The sequence below is a fragment of the Nomascus leucogenys genome, chromosome X (genome assembly GCF_006542625.1).
Source record: "Nomascus leucogenys isolate Asia chromosome X, Asia_NLE_v1, whole genome shotgun sequence".
In the NCBI taxonomy this organism is placed as follows: Eukaryota; Metazoa; Chordata; class Mammalia; order Primates; family Hylobatidae; genus Nomascus; species Nomascus leucogenys.
This window is the reverse complement of record NC_044406.1, coordinates 517006-538218: the sequence shown is the minus strand read 5'-3', so window position 1 is coordinate 538218 and position 21213 is coordinate 517006. Positions and strand designations below refer to the sequence as shown.

General features: G+C 48.3%; 1 protein-coding gene across 2 annotated transcripts in view; it reads left to right on the top strand.

Annotated features, from left to right (window-relative positions):
* Window positions 1–18271, top strand: part of DHRSX (dehydrogenase/reductase X-linked) — a 326527-nt gene extending 308256 nt beyond the window's left edge. Inside the window, exon 7 of one of the 2 annotated variants that reach the window (XM_030806545.1) lies at window positions 16562–18271. In XM_030806545.1, the coding sequence (XP_030662405.1) occupies window positions 16562–16750 (189 nt within the window). In that variant the 3' untranslated portion in view covers window positions 16751–18271. Of the gene's footprint in view, window positions 1–16540 lie in introns of both variants that reach the window. The other variant, XM_030806544.1, reaches the window with a different exon arrangement.
* Window positions 18272–21213: the final 2942 nt, after the last annotated feature.

Genomic DNA, 21213 nt, shown 5'->3' with positions numbered 1-21213 from the left:
TGATGTTTCATATCATCTGAGGGCATGGTTGTATGTCACTCTGAAACCTCTATCCTCTGTCTCATCAGAACACATGGACTCGATTCCAAATTCACAGCCACTAACCTGGGCGACCAGTCAGTACCAGAAGAAAAACTGGGAGGTTGATTGGTTTGTTTTTGAGATGGGGCCTTGCCCTGTCACCCAGGCTGGAGTGCAGTGGCACAATCACAGCTCACAGCAGCCTCGACCTGCTGGGCTGAGATGATCACCCCACCTCCACCTCCTGAGTAGCTGGGACTACAGGAAGGCACCAGCACGCCTGGCTAATTGTTTAAAATTTTTTGGTAGAGCCAGGGTCTTGTGTGTTGTCCATCTGGGTCTCCAGTTCCTAGCCCCAAGCGATCCTCCTGCTGTGGCCTCCCAAAGTGTTGGGATTATGATTTGTGCATTTCTAAAGATGAGAGGTTTGATTTGTCCTGTATACAAATGCATCAGGCCATTCTTCATGCTGAGACATGCAGATGGTCTCAGCCTCAGTAGGAGAGTAGCTTAGTATTTCAGAGGGCATGTGTGCTCTTCAGCTCCTTGCAGCTTCATCAATGAAACTCAGTAACCCCCTACAATGTATCCCCCTCCTAGGGAGCAAATGAATGTGGCTATTACCTCTCTTCCCACCCCTATTGTCTCAAGATCAGTGGGTGTTACAAAAAAGGGCTATGGGCCAGGCACAGTGGCTCACGCCTGTAATCCCAACACTTTGGGAGGCTGAGGGGGGAGGATCACCTGAGGTTGGGAGTTCGAGACCAGCCTGACCAACATGGAGAAACCCCCGTCTCTACTAAAAATACAGAAATTAGCCAGGCATGGTGGCAGTCACCTGTAATCCCAGCTACTCAGGAGGCTGAGGCAGGAGAATCACTTGAACCCAGGGGCAGAGATTGTGGTGAGCCCAGATGGCGCCACTGCCCTCCAGCCTGGGTGACAAGAGCAAAACTCCATCTCAAAAAAAAAAAAAAAAGGAAGCTATTGTAAATGCTGAGTGTATCAGCTCCACCATACAGGGCTCGTGTCCAGCAAGTCCTGACCGCTTTGAAATCACGTGATCCAGGCCCACTCGTATCATTGCTTGTCTCAAGCATGTATTTGCATCTGCCATGCAGTCTAATGAAAGTGTGTCTTGGGGTTGATTGGAACTTGGATTGATGTGCCAAGACGGCGACGGGTTAATTAATCAAGTCAAGGATGCAGGTCCTGGGAATTTTTTTATTTTTTATTTTTTTTAAGACGGAGCCTCGCTCTGTTGCCCAGGCCGGAGTGCAGTGGTGCGATCTCGGCTCACTGCAACCTCCGCCTCCTGGGTTCAAGCAATTATTTGGCCTCATCCTCCTGCGTAGCTGGGACCTCGGGTACCTCCCAGCACGCCTGGCTAATTTTTACATTTTTAGTAGAGACAGGGTTTTGATATGTTACTCAGGCTGATCTCGAACTCACCGTCTCGAGTGAGCCGCCTGCCTCAGCCTGCCGAAGTGCTGGGATTACAGGCATGAGACACCATACCTGGCCCCACCATTTCTTTTTTTTTTTTATTAATAAAGAAACAAATCTAACCATGCTCCCTGGACCTTCTATTTCCCCTGGGGACTGTCCCTTACTGCAGTCTCCGCTGCAGCAAATCCCCATACAGGAATTGCTCATACAATTCGCTTCCAGTCCCCCGTGCTCCACTGAAAATGCTCTAGGTGGCCTGGCACGGTGGCTCACGCCTGTCATCCCAGCACTTTGGGAGGCTAAGGCGGGCAGATCACCTGAGGCCAGGAGTTCGAGACCAGCCTGGCCAACGTGGTGAAACCCCGTCTCTACTAAAAACACAAAAATTAGCCAGGCATGGTGGCGGACGCCTGTAATCCCAGCTACTCGGGAGGCTGAGGCAGGAGAATCGCTTGAACCCGGGAGCAGGAGGTTGCAGTGACCCGAGGTCGCACCATTGCACTCCAGCCTGGTGACAAGAGTGAAACTCTGTCTCAAAGAAAAAAAAAAAAAAAAATTGCTCCAGGTAGAGCCACCAGGAACTTCACCCTTTCCCTGCAATGTGCAAGCCTCGGCCCTGACTGTTTCCTCCTCCATGTATGCCCTTCCCCCAGGTATCCATTTTCCCTCCTTCGCTTCATTCAGGCCTGTGCCAGAACCTCCAAAGATAGGGCTTCTCCTAGGTGCTTGCTTTCCCCCCACAAAGCTTTGTTTGTCTTTATGGGTCATCTCACCAACTGGCTTATGTATTTATTGATTCACTTATTTATTATAAATTTAAGGAGTACAGGTGCGGATTTATTTTATTTATTTATTTTTTGAGATGGAGTCTTGCCCTGTCGCCCAGCTGGAGTACAGTGGCGCGATCTCAGCTCACTGCAACCCCTGCCTCCCGGGTTCAAGCGATTCTCCCTCCTCAGCCTCCCGAGTAGCTGCGATTATAGACGTGTCCCACCACACCCAGCTAATTTTTATATTTTTAATAAAGACGGGGTTTCACCATGTTGCCCAGGATGATCTTGATCTCTTGACCTTGTGATCTGCCCGCCTCGGCCTCCCAAAGTGTTGGGATGACAGGTGTGAGCCACCACGCCTGTCCTGGTTTATGTATTTATTGATTTGCTTATTTATTATAAATTTAAAGGGTACAGATGTGAATTTGTTTCTTTTCTTTTTTTTTCTGAGACACTGTTGCCCAGGCTGGAGTGCAGTGGCATGATTTTGGTTCACTGCAACCCCTGCTTCCCGGGTTCAAGCGATTCTCCTGCCTCAGCCTCCCGAGTAGCTGGGATTATAGGCATGTCCCACCACACCCAGCTAATTTTTATATTTTTAATAGAGATGGGTTTTCACCATGTTGGCTAGGATGGTCTTGATCTCTTGACCTCGTGATTCGCCGGCCTCGGCCTCCCAAAGTGCTGGGATGACAGGCATGAGCCATCGCACCCGGCCTGGCTTATGTATTTATTGATTCACTCATTTATTATAAATTTAAGGAGTACAGGTGCGGATTTCTTGCATGGAGACATTGTACAGTGGTGAAGTCCGGGCTTCTAATGAACCCATCATCCCAGCAGTGAATACTACACCTGTAGGTGATTTATTTCCATCCTCCACCTCTTGCCAACCTCCCACCTTTCAGGGTCCCCATCGCCAATCCACCCTCTGTGTCCGTGTAGACCCACTGGTGAACTCCCACCTGCAAGTGTGAACATGGCAGGATGGGCGTGTTTGACTTTCGGTATCTGAGTTGTTTGTTAGGATAACAGCCCGCTTCTCAAACTGAAGCTGTTTCCATTAAAATACAACTTCCAATGTCCCTGCTGTTCCTAGCTCCTAGCAACACCATTCTGCTTTCTGTCTTGATGAGTCTGACGACTCTAGGGACCTTAGAAAGTGGAAACAGGCCAGGCGTGGTGGATCACACCTGTAATCCCAGCACTTTGGCAGGCTGAGGCGGGTGGATCACCTGAGGTCACGAGTTCAAGACCAGCCTGACCAATATGGTGAAACCCCGTCTCTACTAAAAATACAAAAATTAGCTCAGTGTGGTGGCACACGCCTGTAGTCCCAGCTACTCGGGAGGCTGAGGCAGGAGAATCGCTTGAACACGGGAGGTGGAGGCTGCTGTAAGCCGGGATCTCGCCACTGCACTCCAGCCTGGGTGACAGTGAGACTCCGTCTCAAAAAATAAAAATAAAAAGTAAAATAAAATAAAAAGTGGAAACGTGCAGTGTTTGTCCATGTCACTGCAAAAGACATGATTTCATTCTTTGATATGACTGCATAATATTCCATGGTGTGTATATACTATACTATACTTTCTTTATCTTAGCCAGTCCTCTGCTGACAGACACTTAGGTTGATTGCATATCTTTGCTGTTCTGAATACTACTGCAGAAAACCTACAACAGCTGTGTGTGTGGATCAGGGCTCTGTGCCTGGAAGGCAGGGAGGGAGGTGCTGAATGCATGTGTGTGGGTCTAGCTGTGTGCATGGATCCGGGCTGTTTGCATGGATCAGGCTGTGTGCATGGATGAAGGCAGGAAGGGAGATATTGAACGCACATGCATGGATCCAGCTGTGTGCATGGATCAGGGCTGTGTGCATGGGTGAAAGCAGGAGGGAGATATTGAATGCACATGTTGGAGCCAGCTGTGTGCATGGATCAGGGCTGTGTGCATGGGTGAAGGCAGGGAGGGAGATATTGAAGCACGTGCATGGATCCAGCTGTGTGCATGGATCAGGGCTGTGTGCATGGTGAAGGCAGGGAGGGAGATATTGAATGCACGTGATGGAGCCAGCTGTGTGCATGGATCAGGGCTGTGTGCATGGGTGAAGCAGGGAGGGAGATATTGAATGCACATGGATGGAGCCAGCTGTGTGCATGGATCAGGGCTGTGTGCATGGGTGAAGGCAGGGAGGGAGATATTGAATGCACATGTGTGGATCCAGCTGTGTGCATGGATCAGGGCTGTGTGCATGGGTGAAGGCAGGGAGGGAGATATTGAATGCACGAGCATGGAGCCAGCTGTGTGCATGGATCAGGGCTGTGTGCATGGATCAGGGCTCATCATTCCAAAGCAGAGAAATAAGGGAGATGATGAGGGAGGGGTCCCTGGAAGAATCAGGCAGTGGCTATTTCCTGCAACAGCTCCCTTCTCCTCTCCTTCCCTGCTATCCCTCTCATTTTTCTAATTTGTTAATTCTGGATAATAATATCACATAAGATTGTTGTGAACATTGCTGACAGAATATATGGGAAACCATTTTCTCCACTGTAAAGCTCTATGTAATTATGTAATTATGAGCCATTCATTCCTCTCTCTGACTATATTGCTTGTGGCTCTATTTAGTACACTTGAAACTATCTTCTATTTCATGTGTTTCATCTTTTTTTTTCCTGCACTTGTGCCTCACCATCCACCCACTGCCCATGTCTATTGGAAGCTCCCAAGCAGCAGGGGTTATTTCTAAAATTGTCTTCCTTTGCCCCAAGAGCTGGCAAAATATGCGTGGGCATTTAATAAACATTCATTGGACTGAATGAAGTTGAAATGGTTTCTGTAGCTTGCAGCTCCAACAGTCTGCAGGACTCAAGAGTGGCTTTATGCAGATTTTACGATAAATGTTGCTGCACCGTCTCCCCGGCCCCCCGGCGGGCGTCTGGGACTTCAAAGATTCCCTTGTGTCTGTTAAAAGGGAACACACTGCGTTCTTGGATTTGGGTTCACATTTATACATCTTCTGTCCTCTTGCCAGTCTCTAAAGATTGTCATTAAAAAAAAAAAAAAAAAAGCTGTAGGTAAAACAAGATGTGTTATTTCAGCCACAGGGAGCATGATTTACAGGACCGTGTTGTGTATTCAGAAGGCAACTTTCATTTCCCTGCACAAGGCGTCACCAAGCAAGCCCACTTCATCATTCTGAGAATGTGTGGGAGACAGAGCCTGTCAGCCACAGCTGCACAGGGGCAGATAATTAAATTCTGCCGCGAAGCTACAGTTCCTTGCTCTATACAGGAGGTTGGCCAGATAGGAAGTGTTGTAGTCTTTGTGGACCACCTATAGTCTCTTTGGCATGTCTCTTTTTTTTTTTTTTTTTTTAACAACACTTTAAGAGTATAAAACCATTCTTAGCTAGTAGCCTGTACAGAAACAGGTACAGGCTGAATTTTGCCCATGGTGTATAGTTTGCAGAGCTGCATAAGAAGCTAGAATGAGTGGGGTTCCCAGTGTGGTCTCTGAGACCAGCAGCCTCTGGGAGCTCGTTAGAAATGCAGATTCTTGGGTCGGGCATGGTGGCTCATGCCTGTAATCCCAGCACTTTTGGAGGCTGACGCGGGCGAATCATGAGGTCAGGAGTTCGAGACCAGCCTGGTCAACATGGTGATATCCCGTCTCTACTAAAAATACAAAAAATTAGCTGGGTGTAGTGGCAGGCGCCTGTAATCCCAGCTACTCGGGAGGCAGGAGAATCGCTTGAACTTGGGAGGCAGAGGTTGCAGTGAGCCAAGATCATGCCACTGCACTCCAGCCCTGGCGACAGAGTGAGACTCCACCTCAAAATAAATAAATAATAAAAAATAAAATGCAGATTCTTGGGCCTCCTAAGACCCGCCGAGTCAGAGCTACCAGGGGTGCAGTTGTTTTTACAAGCTCTCTGGCTCATTCTCTTGAGTGCTAAGCGTGAGGACCCCTGGCCCCAGGACTGCAGGGGATTGAGCCCCAGCTTTGGGGCTGTGGACAAAAGGAGATAGCTCTCGGTAATTCCATATGAATCCTCCGTATGAATCCTAAAGGAAGTTGTGTTGCTTTAGTGGTTGTTGTTGTTGTTGTTTTCAAAACAAGTGGATAAAAGTTCATTCAGGAATCCCCCAGCCTCACACAAGTGAACAAGAGTGATTTCGATTCAGAGGAAGACTTTGAGAAACAGAAGAGTGTAGTGTGAAGGTTGTCTAGTTTTTTTCAGGAAAACCTGGATTATACTGTAAATTGATACTAGAGCGGGCAGAGAGAGAGGAGGAAGAGGAAGGGGAAGAGGAGGAAGGGAAGGGAGAGAGAGAAAGAGGAGGAGGAAATGGAGAAAAGGAGGAGAAGGAAGAAGGGAGGAGGAGGAGAAGGAAGAGAAGATGAAGGAGGAAAAAGAGAGGGAGGAATAGAGAAAAGGGAAGAAGGGCAGAAAGAAAAAAGGAAGAAGAGGAGAGAGAAGAAGGAAGAGAAAGAGGAAAAGAGGATGAGGGGGAGGAGGAGGAGGAAGAAGGGGAGGAGGAGGAGGAAGAAGTGGAAGAGGAGAAGATGGAGGAGGAAGAAGAGGGAAAATGATGAGAAACAGGAGAAAGGAAGAGGAAGGGAGAGAGAGAGAAAAAAACAGGAGGAGGAAAAGGGAGAAAGGAAGAGGATGAGGTGGAGGCGGAAGAAGAGAAGATGAAGGAGGAGAAAAAGAGGAATAGAGAGAGAAAAGGCAAGAGAAAAGAGGAAGAAGAAGAGAAGGCAGAGAGAGAAGAGAGGGAGAAAGAGATAGGGGAAAAGAAGAGGATAAGAGGAAAAGAGAAAAAGGACAAGATGAAGGAGGAGGAAGAAGAGAGAAAAAGAGAAAAAAGGAAGAGGGGAAGGGATAGAGAGAAAAACAGGAGGAGGATAAAGGGGAAAAGAGAAGGAGGAGGAAGAAATGAAAGAGGAGGAGAAGATGGGGGGAGGAAGAGAAAGAGGAATAGAGAAAGGAAGAGGAAGCAGAGGAGGAAGAAGGGCGTGAGAGAGAGGGAGGGAAAGAGGGGGGTTCTCTCGGGCTCAGAGGTGATGCCACCTGGATCAATTTGAGGTATACATTGGAAATGCCACAGAAGTTACAGAACTGGGAAGGGTCATTTTGTCTGAGGAGATGCCATCTCTCCTTTCCACAGGGTATGTCTGTGATACACTCTCTGGTGGCTCTAACAGACTCCCCAGGAACAAAGACGTCATAGGCTCTGAGGCTGCCGCCCTAAAAAGAAGCGTCCTCTTTGGATGGGAAACTTCTTCCCTTGAGTGGATAAATGCCCTCCTTTGGTGCAGCCTTAAAAACCAGCCAGCAGTCTCTGTGCTTTGACTGACTGCGAGACCTTCCAGTGCCTCAAGTGAAGAGGTGAGCCAAGATCATTCCTGGAGCTTGGCATTTCTTCCTGGTTTCAGAATGCCCAGAGTCTCTGCCGTTGAGACCATTCAATTTTGTATTAGTCGCAGTTCTCAAGAAAAACAAGACCGATAGGATCTATGCATAGAGAAAGATTTAGTTTAACTAATTGACTCGGGATTGTAGGGGTGGGCAAGTCCAAAATTGGTAGGCTGGCTGGCAGGCTGGAGACGTGAACAAGATTTGACATTGCAGCCTTGAGCCTAAAATCTGCAGGACAGGCTGGACACTCAGACAGGATTGCCCTGTTACAGTCTGGAGTGGGATTCCTTCTCTAGTAAGTGTCAGTGTTTGCTGTGAAGGCCTTCTCCTGAAGAGGTGAGGCCCACCCACATTGTGAAGTGTCCTCTCCTTTGCTTAAACGCAACTGATTTGTAAATGTTAATGATATGCACAAACTACCCAGTCTGGTGCTTGACCAAATGTCTGGGCACCAAAGCCCAGCCAATTGATACATGAAATCAGTCATCACAGAGACCACCTAAGACCTGTGTTACCTGACATTAAACAGCACAAGCCATCTCCTCTCTGTTGTCTGTCAGGTGAGTGTTTATTCCTGGTAAGAGCAGGTTTGCGTGTGTGTCTTATGGGATTGTAGTTAAAGGAAGGTTTCCTTAATCCTCGCTGGTTCAGGTGGTCACTGAAGACATGAAACATCCCTAGAAGTTTAGCACAACCCACAGCTCTCATTGGGGAGTTGAGAGCATGTGTGTGCATGTACACGTGCACACTCATGCACACACATATACATACACACATGTACAAATACACATAGATGCAAACACGTACACACCTGCATCCCCACACACACATGCACATTGTGTGTACACATGCACACGTGCATAAATGCACACACACCTTCACATACATGCATAGACACATGCACACACATGCACATATACACGTGCAAACCCATACACACAGACATGCATATATCCACACATCTGTGCCTACATGCATGTGTGCACATGTGCATGAGCAAACACGCACACATGCACGTTTATGCAAATACACATATTCCTATACACACTTGCACATATTCACACGTGCATTCATGCACATGCATGTATGTACATATGCTCATACATGTCCATATACAGACATGCACATACACTTATAGAATACACATCTACCCAAAAGTGCACATTCACATGCATGCATACATACACATGCACATATACACATGTGGAAACACACAGGCACATACCCACACATCTGTGCTCACATGCATGTGTGCACATATGCATGAGCAAACACATGCACACATTTATGCAAATACACATATATTCCCATACACATATGCACACATGCATTCATACACATCCATGTATGTACATATGCTCACACATATCCACAGAGACATGCACACTCATACAATACACATCTACCCACAAGTACACATTCTCATGCATGCATACATATACACACATGCACATATACACGTGAAAACACACAGGCACATATGCACACATCTGTGCCCACACACACATGCATGCACATATATTTACCCAAACACTTGCATGAATACACACATGTACCCATTAACATGTACATTCATGCATGTGCACATATATATGCTTACACATATATATATATACAGACATGCACATACAATCATACAATACACATCTACCCACAAGTACACACACATCCACATACATGCATACCTACACATATCTGTGCACACACACACACGCACACGTTATATCACCCTATGATTTGTGTGTGAGTCAGCATCCCAGAAAACATCCAGCCCCAGGAAACCTCTTTTCCAGAACATTCCAGAAGGAGCAAGCAGCAGGTACAGAGAGGCAGGAGGCAGGGGACATCGTAGCAGAAGCAGCAGGATCCCTGGGTGGCTGGAGCAGAGGTATGGAGAGGAAGTGTGGCCTTTGTAGAATGTTTGGAACATTCTTCCAGGGAGGCAGCTGAGCCTGGGCAGACGTCTCTGCATTTCTCTGACTACAGCATTATTCCGTCCCCTCTTCCACAACTTTGGGGCGTGGAAACTCTCCTTGGGAAGCTCAGCTAGGAGTCTCTTTACTTGCCAGCCACTTCCCTGAGTGTGAGTTTCTGCCCTAAGATGTGGATGGTGCTAAAATAGATACATGTGCCCTCAGATCTCTCTGAGCACATCTCAAGGATCTACCAACAGCGTCTGCCTTCAAATAGCAACGTTTACAGGTGAACGAGCCTCTGCGTGCCTTGTAGAGAGCTGGGCATTTGCCTCTCAAGCACTGCTAGCCCCCTCCCTAGGAGACATCCCGGGTGATGCCATTCCTACTGCCCTCTGCTCCTGGCAGTGGAGAGTTAGGAAGTTTCCTTGCAGACAGCACAGGGGACCCGTCCCAACGACAAAGGGAAGCCCTGTGTGTGTCTCTTCTGCAAAGCCCAGCACGTCTAATACAAGTTAAGTGTGGAGTTCAGAGGGAACAGCTTTCTGAAGCTCTTTGAAAAGAGTCACAGGCAAATATCTGTGTGCCCTGGGTGCTATCTGGAGAACAGGAGCTCTAACAAAAAGGAAATCGTGGTTTGAATGACACAAAAGGGATTTGCTATTTCAAATTCACAATATCTGCCTTATCTTAGAAATCAGAATTCTCAGTCACCCCAGATAGTTGGTCAAATGGGGGCAGAACCAGAATTGGTAAATGCAGCAAAGGCTCTGAGGAATAAATTCATCCCTCCCTTCCTTCCTCTTATCCTTCTTTTTTTCCTCCAATCCTTCCTTCCTTCCTTCTTTCCTTCCTCCTTCCCTCCCTCCCATCCTTCCCTCCCATCCTTCCCTCCCTCCCTCCCTCTCATCCTTCCCTCCCTCTCTCCTCCCTCCCTCTCATCCTTCCTCCCATCCTTCTCTCCCTCCCTCCCTCTCATCCTTCCCTCCCTCCTCCTTCTCTCCCTCCCTCCCTCTCATCCTTCCCTCCCTCCTTCCCTCCATCCTTCCCTCCCTCCCTTCATCCTTCCCTCCCTCCCTCCCTTCCCTCCCTCCCTCCCTCCCTCTCATCCTTCCCTCTCTCCCATCCTTCCCTCCCATACTTCCCTCTCTCCCATCCTTCCCTCCCATACTTCCCTCTCGTCCTTCCTTCTCTTTGGTTCTTTCTCTTTTTTTTCTCTCTCTCTTTCCTTCCTTCCTCCCTTTCTTCTTTGCTTCCTGCCTCCCTCCCTTCTTTGCTCCGCTTTTTTTTTCATCCTTCCCTTCGTCCCTTCTTCCCTCCTTTCTGCTTTTCTTCCTCCCTCCTTTCTTCTCTGCTTCCTCTCTCCTTCCTTCCTTCCCTCTTTTCTTGTTCTCTGCTTCCTTCCTTTCTTACTGCCTCCCTCCCTGTCTCTCTCTGTCCCTCCTTCCTTCCCTTTTTTGCTTCCTTCTTTCCTTCCTTCATTCCTTTCTCATTTCTTCCTTTCTTCCTTCTCTTTTTCTTTCTCCTTCTCTTTCTTCCTTCCAGTGATATTTTTTTCTTTCTCTGTCTTTCTCCTTCCCTTTCACTTAACCCTTCACTGACCTTTGAATGTCCAAAACAAAGGTGCTTTGACCCAGGCCATAGCTGATGACACTGAGTTGTTCCCAGCAGGTGCAGGATCCTGTGCAGACATGTCCGTCCCCTCCCTCCCTGCCTCGTTCTCAGCACTGCCTGGCATGTACAGATGTGGGTGCAGGGCTGGCTGGGGTGCAGGTGCAGGGTGCTCCAGCTGCACCTGCTGGAGAGACATTTTCGTGGAGTTAGGAGGAAAAGGAGCTGCCTCCGGAGGGAAAACTGAGGCCTTCATTGTCAGCAGGAGGAAGGCTGACTGGAACCCTTCTTATTCTGCAGCAGCTCTGAGACAGGTCCCAGAGCTTCCCCTCTTATGAAAGCGACTCTGAGGACGACACGAGATGCTTTGCTGTTCTCCCTACCTGTCACATTCTCTGTGCCGCCCTAACACAAGAAACCGTCGCCATGGTCTGGGTGTTTTCTTTTTTTTTTTTTTTTTTTTGAGACAGAGTCTCACTCTGTCGCCCAGGCTGGAGTGCAGTGGCACCATCTCAGCTCACTGCAAGCTCCGCCTCCTGGGTTCACGCCATTCTCCTGCCTCAGCCTCCTGAGTAGCTGGGACTATAGGCACTCGCCACCACGCCCAGCTAATTTTTTGTATTTTTTAGTAGAGACGGGGTTTCACCGTGTTAGCCCAGATAGTCTCGATCTCCTGACCTCGTGATCCACCTGCCTCAGCCTCCCGAAGTGCTGGGATTACAGGTGTGAGCCCCCACGCCCGGCCATGGTCCGGGTGTTTTCTTTGGGGAAAAAGATCACAAAGGGCTGGGCCAGTCCAAGGTCTGCTTTGTAGAATGTGGCATTAGAGAGACGAGCGCTGGCAGGAATCCTTGGTGTTGGTGAACAGTCTGGTGAGCACAGAGGGCTCTGTTTGCAATAGAGCTGCGTGGCAGACTGAATGAGCCGGGTAACCAACAGGAGATTGCGATGACTTGGGAGGGGAACTCGAGTAATGGCTCATGCACCTGAAGTCTCTACCCTCCCTGACTCTTGAGGTAGCAGGTAAGTGTGGGTATAATTGCCTGTTTCCTGGAGAAGAGGCTTTCTTGACATACGCACACAGCAGCCTGTGTCCATCCTAGTCAGGAGATGAGAAGTCACCTGGGCTTGGTCTCTATCTGCCGGGGCTGCCAGCCTGAAGTCCCATAGACCAGGCAGCTTAGACAACAGACACAGATTTTCCCACTGTCCTGGAGGCTGAAAAGTCCGAGATCAAGGTGTGGGCTGGGCTGGCTCCTCCTGAGGCCTCTCTCCTGGGTTTGGAGATGCTGTCTTCTCCCTGTGTCCCCACAGGGTTGTCCCTCTGTGTGTGCGTGTGTCCTCATCTCCTCTTCTTATGAGCCGTCTTAGTCCATCTCAGGCTGCTGTCACAGAACACCATAGATTGGGTGGCTTATAAACAACAGACATTGATTCTCCCACAGTCCTGGAGGCTGGAAGTCTGAGATCCAGGTGTGGGCAGAGCTGGCTCCTCCTGAGGCCTCTCTCCTTGGTTTCATATTTTGCAATATTATATCAGGATAAATATAATTGTGCATTTGTATGAGTGTGTGCATGCGAATGAGTATATGAGCATGTTTGCATGTGTATAAGTATGCATGTGAATGTGTGTACACGTGGATGGGCATGTGTGCATGTGCATGAGTGTGTGAGCATGTGAGCCTGTATATGAGTGTGTGCATGTGTGTGCATGTGAATTAGTGTGTGCATGTGAATGTGTGTACATGTGTGTGCATGTGTGCGAGCTGTGTGCATGTGAATGTGCATGTGAATGAGCATGAGCATTGTTCATGTGAGTTTGTGTACATGTGAATATGTGAGCATATGTGCATGTGAATGTGTTGAGTATGCATGTGCAAGTAGGTGTGCATGTGCGTATGCATGTGTCCGTACGTGTGTATATGGATTTGTGAGCATGTGAGTACATATGAATGTATGTGTGCATGTCAGCATGTGAGCATGCACACGTGAATATGTGTGTGTGCGTGTGAATTTCTTAAAAAACATCAAATAGAACTTCATCATATTGTCCTGTGTCCCCAGAAATAGCTACATTTTCAGCACAATGCGCTTGCTGTCTTCTAGAAGTCGCAAGCTCATTTTCAGCATAGCGCGGGTGGTATATTGCCCCCTAAAACGGTTAGTACTTGTGCCCCAATTGAATATGCATAGCCCAAGAACTCTTACTCAGATAAGAGGAGTTTTCAAAATACGGTGGAAACAGAAGCCCCCAGACACTGCCCACAGGGGAACCACAAAGAGGAAGCCTCCTTCCAGAGAGTGCCGAGTTTGTTCAACAACAGGGACGATGCAGGAGAACCCAGGAGCAGTTAAGCTGCATCTGCAGAACACAGGGGCCTCTCCGGCAGCATACTACATGGTCAAGACACAGGTTGGGTATTTGGGGCATGAGCCCCTGAATCCTCAGTGTCAGTGATGGCAGACTACAATACAAAACTTGTTCCAGGAGCTGATTTAAGGATTTGTTTGCAAAGAAGGCACAGCACTAAATGTAACAGTGTGGGTGAACGTCTCAGGCACCAGCGTGAGGTGTAAATGCTCATTTCTGTGCACCAGGAGCCACGGTCTCTCCTGGGGACCCAGAGTGGCCCCCATCCGGCCTCTGCGATCACTTTGTCCAGAGCAGCAGCGTGGGAAAGGGCACCATGTTGGATTCAGAGCTGCAGTGCTTGGTGTCCCTGCCTATTATACGGAAGTGGGCTGGCCCCCAGAAAGACTCCGTATTTTCCATCTACAAGATAATGGGGAAGGAAGAAGAATGCTGGCTTTGGGGGCACATCCTGCCTGGAAATTGGGCAGAACACAGCCACAAAAGAGAGAAGCATGAAACAGATCAATAAAACCTCTTTCTGCATTGAAGGCTGCCCCAGAGAAAGACCCTCAAACACCATGGCTGCCTTCAGTTGGCCCCTGCCTCCCCTCTCCCTTGCCTCCTCCTCTGTTCTGTCCTTCCCTTCCTCTTTCCATCCCTTTCGCCTTTACTTTTGGTCTTTAGATGCCCAGGGCAAGACACAGGACACAGGGCTCCCCTGCGAGACCCAAGCCATGGCACCTGCATCCGCCCCTGAGATGTTTTCAGATACAGTTTCTGTATTAGTCTGTTCTCATGCTGCTAATAAAGACATGCCCAAGACTGGGTGATTTATAAAGGAAAGAGGTTTAATGGACTCACAGTTCCACATGGCTGGGGAGGCCTCCCAATCATGGCGGAAGGTGAAGGAGGAGGAAAGGCACGTCTTACATGGCAGCAGGCAACAGAGTGTGTGCAGGGGAACGGCCCTTTATAAAACCATCAGATCTCATGGGACTTATTCATTATCATGAGAACAGCACAAGAAAGATCTCCCATGATTCAATTACTTCCCACTGACTCCCTCCCATGACACATGGGAATTATGGGAGCTACAATTCAAGATGAAATTTGGGTGGGGACACAGCCAGACCATATCACCCTCCAAATCTCCCAGGACACTTTGGGTTTGCAAGATCTCCAGGCACCCCTAGGTGATTTCCAGACTTGGGAAGTTCTCTAGCTCCATCCATTTCTTTTTAGGCAGCAGAAGAGCAGAGGCAAGTCAGTGGGAAACAATCTCAGGAGTCTGGCAGCTCTGTCCCTCCACTGGGGTCCAGCCTTCCTGTTCCCCTTGCTTGGTACCCAGAGGATGGGCTGGTGGGCACACTGGATTGTCTACCATGCCTTTCCATGTCACACTGGCTGCTGAAGTCAAGACCAGGAGGCAGTGAACTGACAGCAGGAGAATTTCTGAAGTGACTGGGTGTCACAGGCCAACCCACAGAGTCTGCCCTTTTCCTTTTGGGAGGGCATGTGCCTGAACTCTCACCAGTGCTAGGTTTTGCCATGTGGCCCACGCTCATCTTGAACTCCTGGACTCAAGCAATCCTTCTGCCTTGGTCTCCCAGAGCACTGGGATTACAGGCATGAGCCAATGCAGTGCTAGGGGCACTGGTGAGAGGTGAAATCAGTTCGGGCAAATGGATCGTCACTCCCAGAAAACCAGAAGGGACATAACAAAGGCAATATCTGGTCTTTATTCCTGGTTCTGTAACAAGGAGGAGCTTCTAAAACTCTTGCAATTTCACAAATGCTAGCAATGCCCTGGTTGTACAATGAAGTGACATTTGCTGTTTCCTAAATGGTTTCAAGATGGGGCTGGCCACCAGAAACACCAACCATGTCATTAGGGGGTTGGAATTTCAGGCCAGCCTGACCTCTGGGGAGGAAAGAGGGACTGGAGGTTGAATCTGATTATGTGGCCAATGACTTAATCATACCTATGCAATGAGACCCCAGTAAAAACTCTGGACATCAAATGTCTTAAGTCTGTTTGTGTTGCTATCACAAAACACCATAGCCTGGGCAACCTGTAAACAACAGACATTTGTTGCTCACAGTTCTGGAGGCTGGAAGTTCAAGATCAATGCATGGCAGATTCTGTGTCTGGCAGGGACCTGCTTTCTGGTTCACAGACGGTGCCTCATTACTGTGTCCCCACATGGTGGATACGTTCACCAGATTCCCAGAAGCTTATTACAAGAGACAACTTCTGAAACATCTTCATTGTGACAGAAGTTAAGAGGGGCTGTGTTGGTTCCTGGATTATTGCATTCTAGCTGTGAAGGTTCTCAGGTCCCACAACTTCTAATTCCTCTGAGAATCCTCCATTTCTTCCATCCCACTGACCATGACCAAGGGCCAACTCCCACTGCAGAAAACCAGGGTGTGCTATGTTTCAAGATTATCACCTTCCACTAGGATTATCACCTTCCCCAGTCTTTGAAAAACCTTTTTCTGCATCTCAAGTTCCTTTTTGAACCGTCTGTTTCCATGAAGCATACCATCACAGCTCATAAATGCCTCAATTCTCCGATGTAGCATGCCTTGCTGAATTGAAAACAAGAATCTTTTTGATGTCCTGATGTTTCATCTAATTGCTAAATATTGTTTATTAAATACAGAGGCCAAGCACTCACTCATCTGCTTCTAGTCAATTAATAAGCATTTCGGTCCCATAAAGAGTGTGTGATTAAATACGTACATCAGGGATTTTAATATGCATCTGCCTAGTGAGATGGATTAACCCACCATTGAAATGCAACCCACTTGGGTGCGTTGTCAGTGCCTGTTGTAAAGAAACCCAACAGCAGAGAAGGTGTGGTTCAGATCGATCACCCAACCTCGCTTTCCACATACATTTCTCAGTGCAGCTGATGAGTATATTCCACCTGTCCCTGCAGCATCCATGTGAGTCCTGAGAATCCTGTTTCCTGCTCAGAAATTTGACTCATCGTAGCCTTCTTTTTTCTTCCACCAGACCCCCGATGAAGGAGCGTGGACTTCCATCTACGCAGCGGTCACCCCAGAGCTGGAAGGAGTTGGTGGCCGTTACCTGTACAATGAGAAAGAGACAAAGTCCCTCCATGTCACCTACAACCAGAAACTGCAGCAGCAGCTGTGGTCTAAGAGTTGTGAGATGACTGGGGTCCTTGATGTGACCCTGTGATATCCTGTCTCAGGATAGCTGCTGCCCCAAGAAACACATTGCACCTGCCAATAGCTTGTGGGTCTGTGAAGACTGCGGTGTTTGAGTTTCTCACACCCACCTGCCCACAGGGCTCTCTCCTCTAGTTTTGAGACAGCTGTCTCAACCTCTGCAGGACTTCAAGAAGCCAAAGAAACATTTTGGAGGATAATCACCCCAGGTGGTCCTCAGCCATAAACTTTGTGATTCCAAAGTGCCCAATTGTCAGAGGTGCCATAAATAATTACATTTTCCAACATAAATATGCCGTTTTCCTTGCCGCGCTAAGTACAACTGAGTACAAAAGTTCCAAGAGAGATGACCTCTTTTCAGGGGCTGCAATATCCTCTCTGAGACCTAGTGGTGGATGAGGTCTCCTGTTTGATTTTGTTCCTGCACGCAGTCATTTTTCCAGAGACCCAGCTGTGATTCACAGGTGTCGGACATGGGGAGGTGTGAGCCTTGCTTGCTACAGCCTGTAGGATGAGTTTGATGTGGCCAGCAGCACCATCTGGTCAACCTCATTCCTCAGTCACAAGTGAAGCATGCCACTGTCAAATCCGAGAATGTAAACCACTGAACAGCTATGGATCAAATGGTAGCCCTCAAAAGATATGTTCATGCCCTAACTCTCAGAACCTACAAATATTACTTTATTTGGAAAATAATCTTTGCAGATAGAATTAAGAATTTTGAGATGGGTCATTATGGATCATCCAGTGAACCCAGTGCCATCACGAGGGTTCTTATCAGAGACAGGTAGAGGGAGATCTGAGTACAGAAGACAAGATGTTCTTGTGATGATGCAGGCCGAGACTGGAGTGATGTGGCCACAAGCCAAGCAATGCCTGGAGCCACCAGGAGCTGGGACAGGCAGGAAGGATTCTCCCTTACACCCCTCAGAGCAATCTCGGTCCTTCTGACATCTTGACTTTAGACTTCTGGTCTCCAGAACAGAGAGAGAATAAATATTTCTTGTTTTAAGGCTCCAACAAATTGGTAGTCACTTGTTACAGCAACCACAGAAAATGTATACAGCTTCTGATACTTCTGAAAACCTCACACAGCCAAAGGGTACATCCTTGGTATAGAGGCTCACTCTTACCAGCCAGGCAAGGAAGGCTCAATCCTTTGGTGTTAGAGAGATAAGGTGTTGGGTTTTCAAATTTCAACATGGAGAAATGAGTCATTTGCAATGCTTTTGAGAAAGTACTGTGTATACCCTACGAGCCTGCACTCCTTATGTGTGAGACTGATGACCATTGGTTGGCTTATTATCCATTCCCGTAAGTGACAAAATCCCACTGACTATTCAAATCCAACATTAGCTCCTGGCATGCTTGTACCTTAGAATCACAACCAGCTGCCATTCCAGGATGGAGTTCAAACTAATTGCGGGGGCACGTGCTTCTTACATGACTGCTAGATTGTTCCCAGATGGGTAAAGTTGCCCTGATAAGCAACTTAAATGAAAATAAGTGTATTTGGCCTCTTTAAAAAAAATCAGTCATTCTCCAGGAATGGGTTTGTCACCACAGATGGTGATTTTCCTTGGTAGATAACCAGGATGCCTGGATTTCTGTTGTTCCTTTACAGAAAACCAGGAATTTTATGTCATGGACCCACTAGACAAGGGACCTTCCTTGGTACGAAAGGATAAGAAATGTGGATTTGTTCCCTGGGATATTCACGTTAGATGCTCACTACCCATTGGTGTAAGGTCAGCCGAGATAGAGGATGAGGAGACCTAAAGTCAGGCAAGCAAGCTTTACTGAGCTGCTTGGCTGCTCCACCAGTTAGAGGAGGCAGCCCCACTTACAGACTATAGCAGGGTTTTATAGGGCCAGAAACAGGGTGGGGGAGCTGAGTTGAGGGTGCAGGAGGACTGGGTTGGGGTGTGGGAGCTGAGTAGGGGGGGGGGGGGGGGGGGGGGGGGGGGGGGGGGGGGGGGGTGGGGGTGAGTAGGGGGTACAAGTGTCTTGACCACATCCTGGAGATGTTTTTTGCCAGCTTTGTTATGCGAGGTTCACAGACATGTTAACCACATCCTTTAACTGTCTGGACAAACAGTTACTGGAGCGGTCAGTGAAGGGGGGTGTTTGTCTTTAGCCCTGGGGGAGCTGTGCAGAGAGTGCAAGGGACGGTATTGTAAGGCCTGTGGAAGGGGAAGGGAACGGTCTGGTTGGGGTGACCCTAACAATTGGTATGCTTGTTTTAGGCAGAGCTCAGAACTCAACACACAGGACTCTCGATGCAGAGAGAATGAGCTCAAACACCTTCTGCAGAAAGACCCAGACTGTGCAGAATGTCCGCTTAGATCTTGAGACCCTTCATAGGAAAACCGTGAGTGATACCACCAGCCTAACAGGCCAGGAAGGAGAGCCTGCCAGAGGTTACAAGGAACAATGAAACTTGCAGGAAACACACATGATATTGACCTCCCTAGTGTAGCTGGACTCATGGTGCTGCAGGGAGACGTGAAGCCCAATGGTGAGAACCTGCAACAAGATTTATGGTGCGGGGGTCTGTCCCGTAGACCCTGACCAAGTGACGGATGAATGAAGTACACTGACACACAGCTATTCTGCTTTGCCAGCTTGGCTGAGCATCCGAGCCACTTAGTAGCAGCCGTGGCCTCGATCAGTCAGCAAGACTTGCATTTATTCAGTAAAGATTAATTGACAAAGGTCGTGAGTCAACACCACCAGAGGGAAATTGACATTGTGGACTTCCCTAAGTAGAAAGCAATTAAGCACCTGCAATAGATCAAAGGTTAGTCTTAGGACCACATGGGTAAACAAGTTAGTTAAACTCCCCACATTCCTTTGCTTCTACTCTAATTTGTTTAAATAAAGGTAAGGGGACTAGGCTGCCTTCAGCCAGGTTTATTACTGAAGTTATGCAAACTCTCAGGCCTTCCCAGAGGGTTTGTGGCTATTATAACTAAAATTTTCCTCACCAGCCTGACTAAACCCCTACATCTGGATCTGTAGAGGCCCTGACATCACATCTGCCAAGCTCCCCATGGGGCTTAGGTCTCTGTGTGAAGATGACGTAGACAGTCCCATGAGATGGCTGTGTGTTCAAATAGCCCATTGCAGGTTATGACATTGATCAGTTTTCCAGGCCTGCCATAACAAGTGACCACAACTAGGGGCCTCAAGACAAAGGGAATTATTTTTCCTCTCCCAGCTCTGGAGACAAGAAGATTGAAATCAAGGTGTCTCAGGGCTCTGCTCCATCTGGAGGCTGTAGGGAAGGATCAGTTCCTGCCTCTCTTAGTTCCTGGGAGCTCCAGGCATCCCTTTGGCTTGTGGTTGCATCACTCCAGTGTCACATGCATGTAATCCCAGCTACTTGGGAGGCTGAGACAGGAGAATTTCTTGAACCCAGGAGGTGGAGGTTGTGGTGAGCCGAGATCTCGCCATCGCAACCCAGCCTGGGCAACAAGAGCAAAACTCTCAAAAGATCCTAATTTCCAAATAAAGTCTCATTCCCAGGCTCTGGGTATTATGATATAGAGAGGTCTTTTTGGGAGACCACAGTTCAGTCCACTACAATTTTGTCCAGTTCCATCCAGAGGCTCTAGGAGAGGATCCTTCCTGCCTGTCTCAGCTCCTGGGGGCTCCAGGCATCCCTGGGCTTGTGGCCGCATCACTGCAGTCTCTGCCTCTGTCTCCACGTGGACTTCTCCTCTGTGTCTGTGTGTCTTCTTCTGTCTCTTAGGACACCTGTCTTTGGATTTAGGGCCCACCCTACTCCAGAATCTCATTTCAAGATCTTTAACTCATTGCAATTTCAAAGATCCTTATTTTCAAATAAGATCTCATTCCCAGGCTCTGGGTATTAGGATATAGACGGATCTTTTTGGGAGACCACAGTTGTCTACTACAGTTGTGTCCAGTTCCATCCAGAGGCTCTAAGAGAGGATCATTCCTGCCCCTCCCATCTCCTGGGGGCTCCAGACATTCCTTGGGCTTGTGGCCGCATCACTCCAGTCTCTGCCTCTGTCTCCACGTGGCCTTCTCTGTGTCTGTGTCTCTTCTTCTGTCTCTTAGGACACCTCTCATTGGATTTAGGGCCCACCCTACTCCAGGATGATCTCATCTCAAGATCTTTAACTCATTGCATCTTCAAAGATCTTTATTTCCAAATAAGGTCTCGTTCCCAGGCTCTGGATATTAGGATATATACAGATCTTTTTGGGAGACCACAGTTCAGTCCACTACAGTTGTGTCCAGTTCCATCCAGAGGCTCTAGGAGAGGATCCTTCCTGCCTCTCCCAGCTCCTGGGGTCTCCAGACGTCCCTGGCTTGTGGCCGCATCACTGCAGTCTCTTCCTCTGTCTCCACGTGGCCTTCTCCTCTGTGTCTGTGTGTCATCTTCTGTCTCTTAGGACAGCTGTCATTGGATTTAGGGCCCACCCTACTCCAGGATGATCTCAT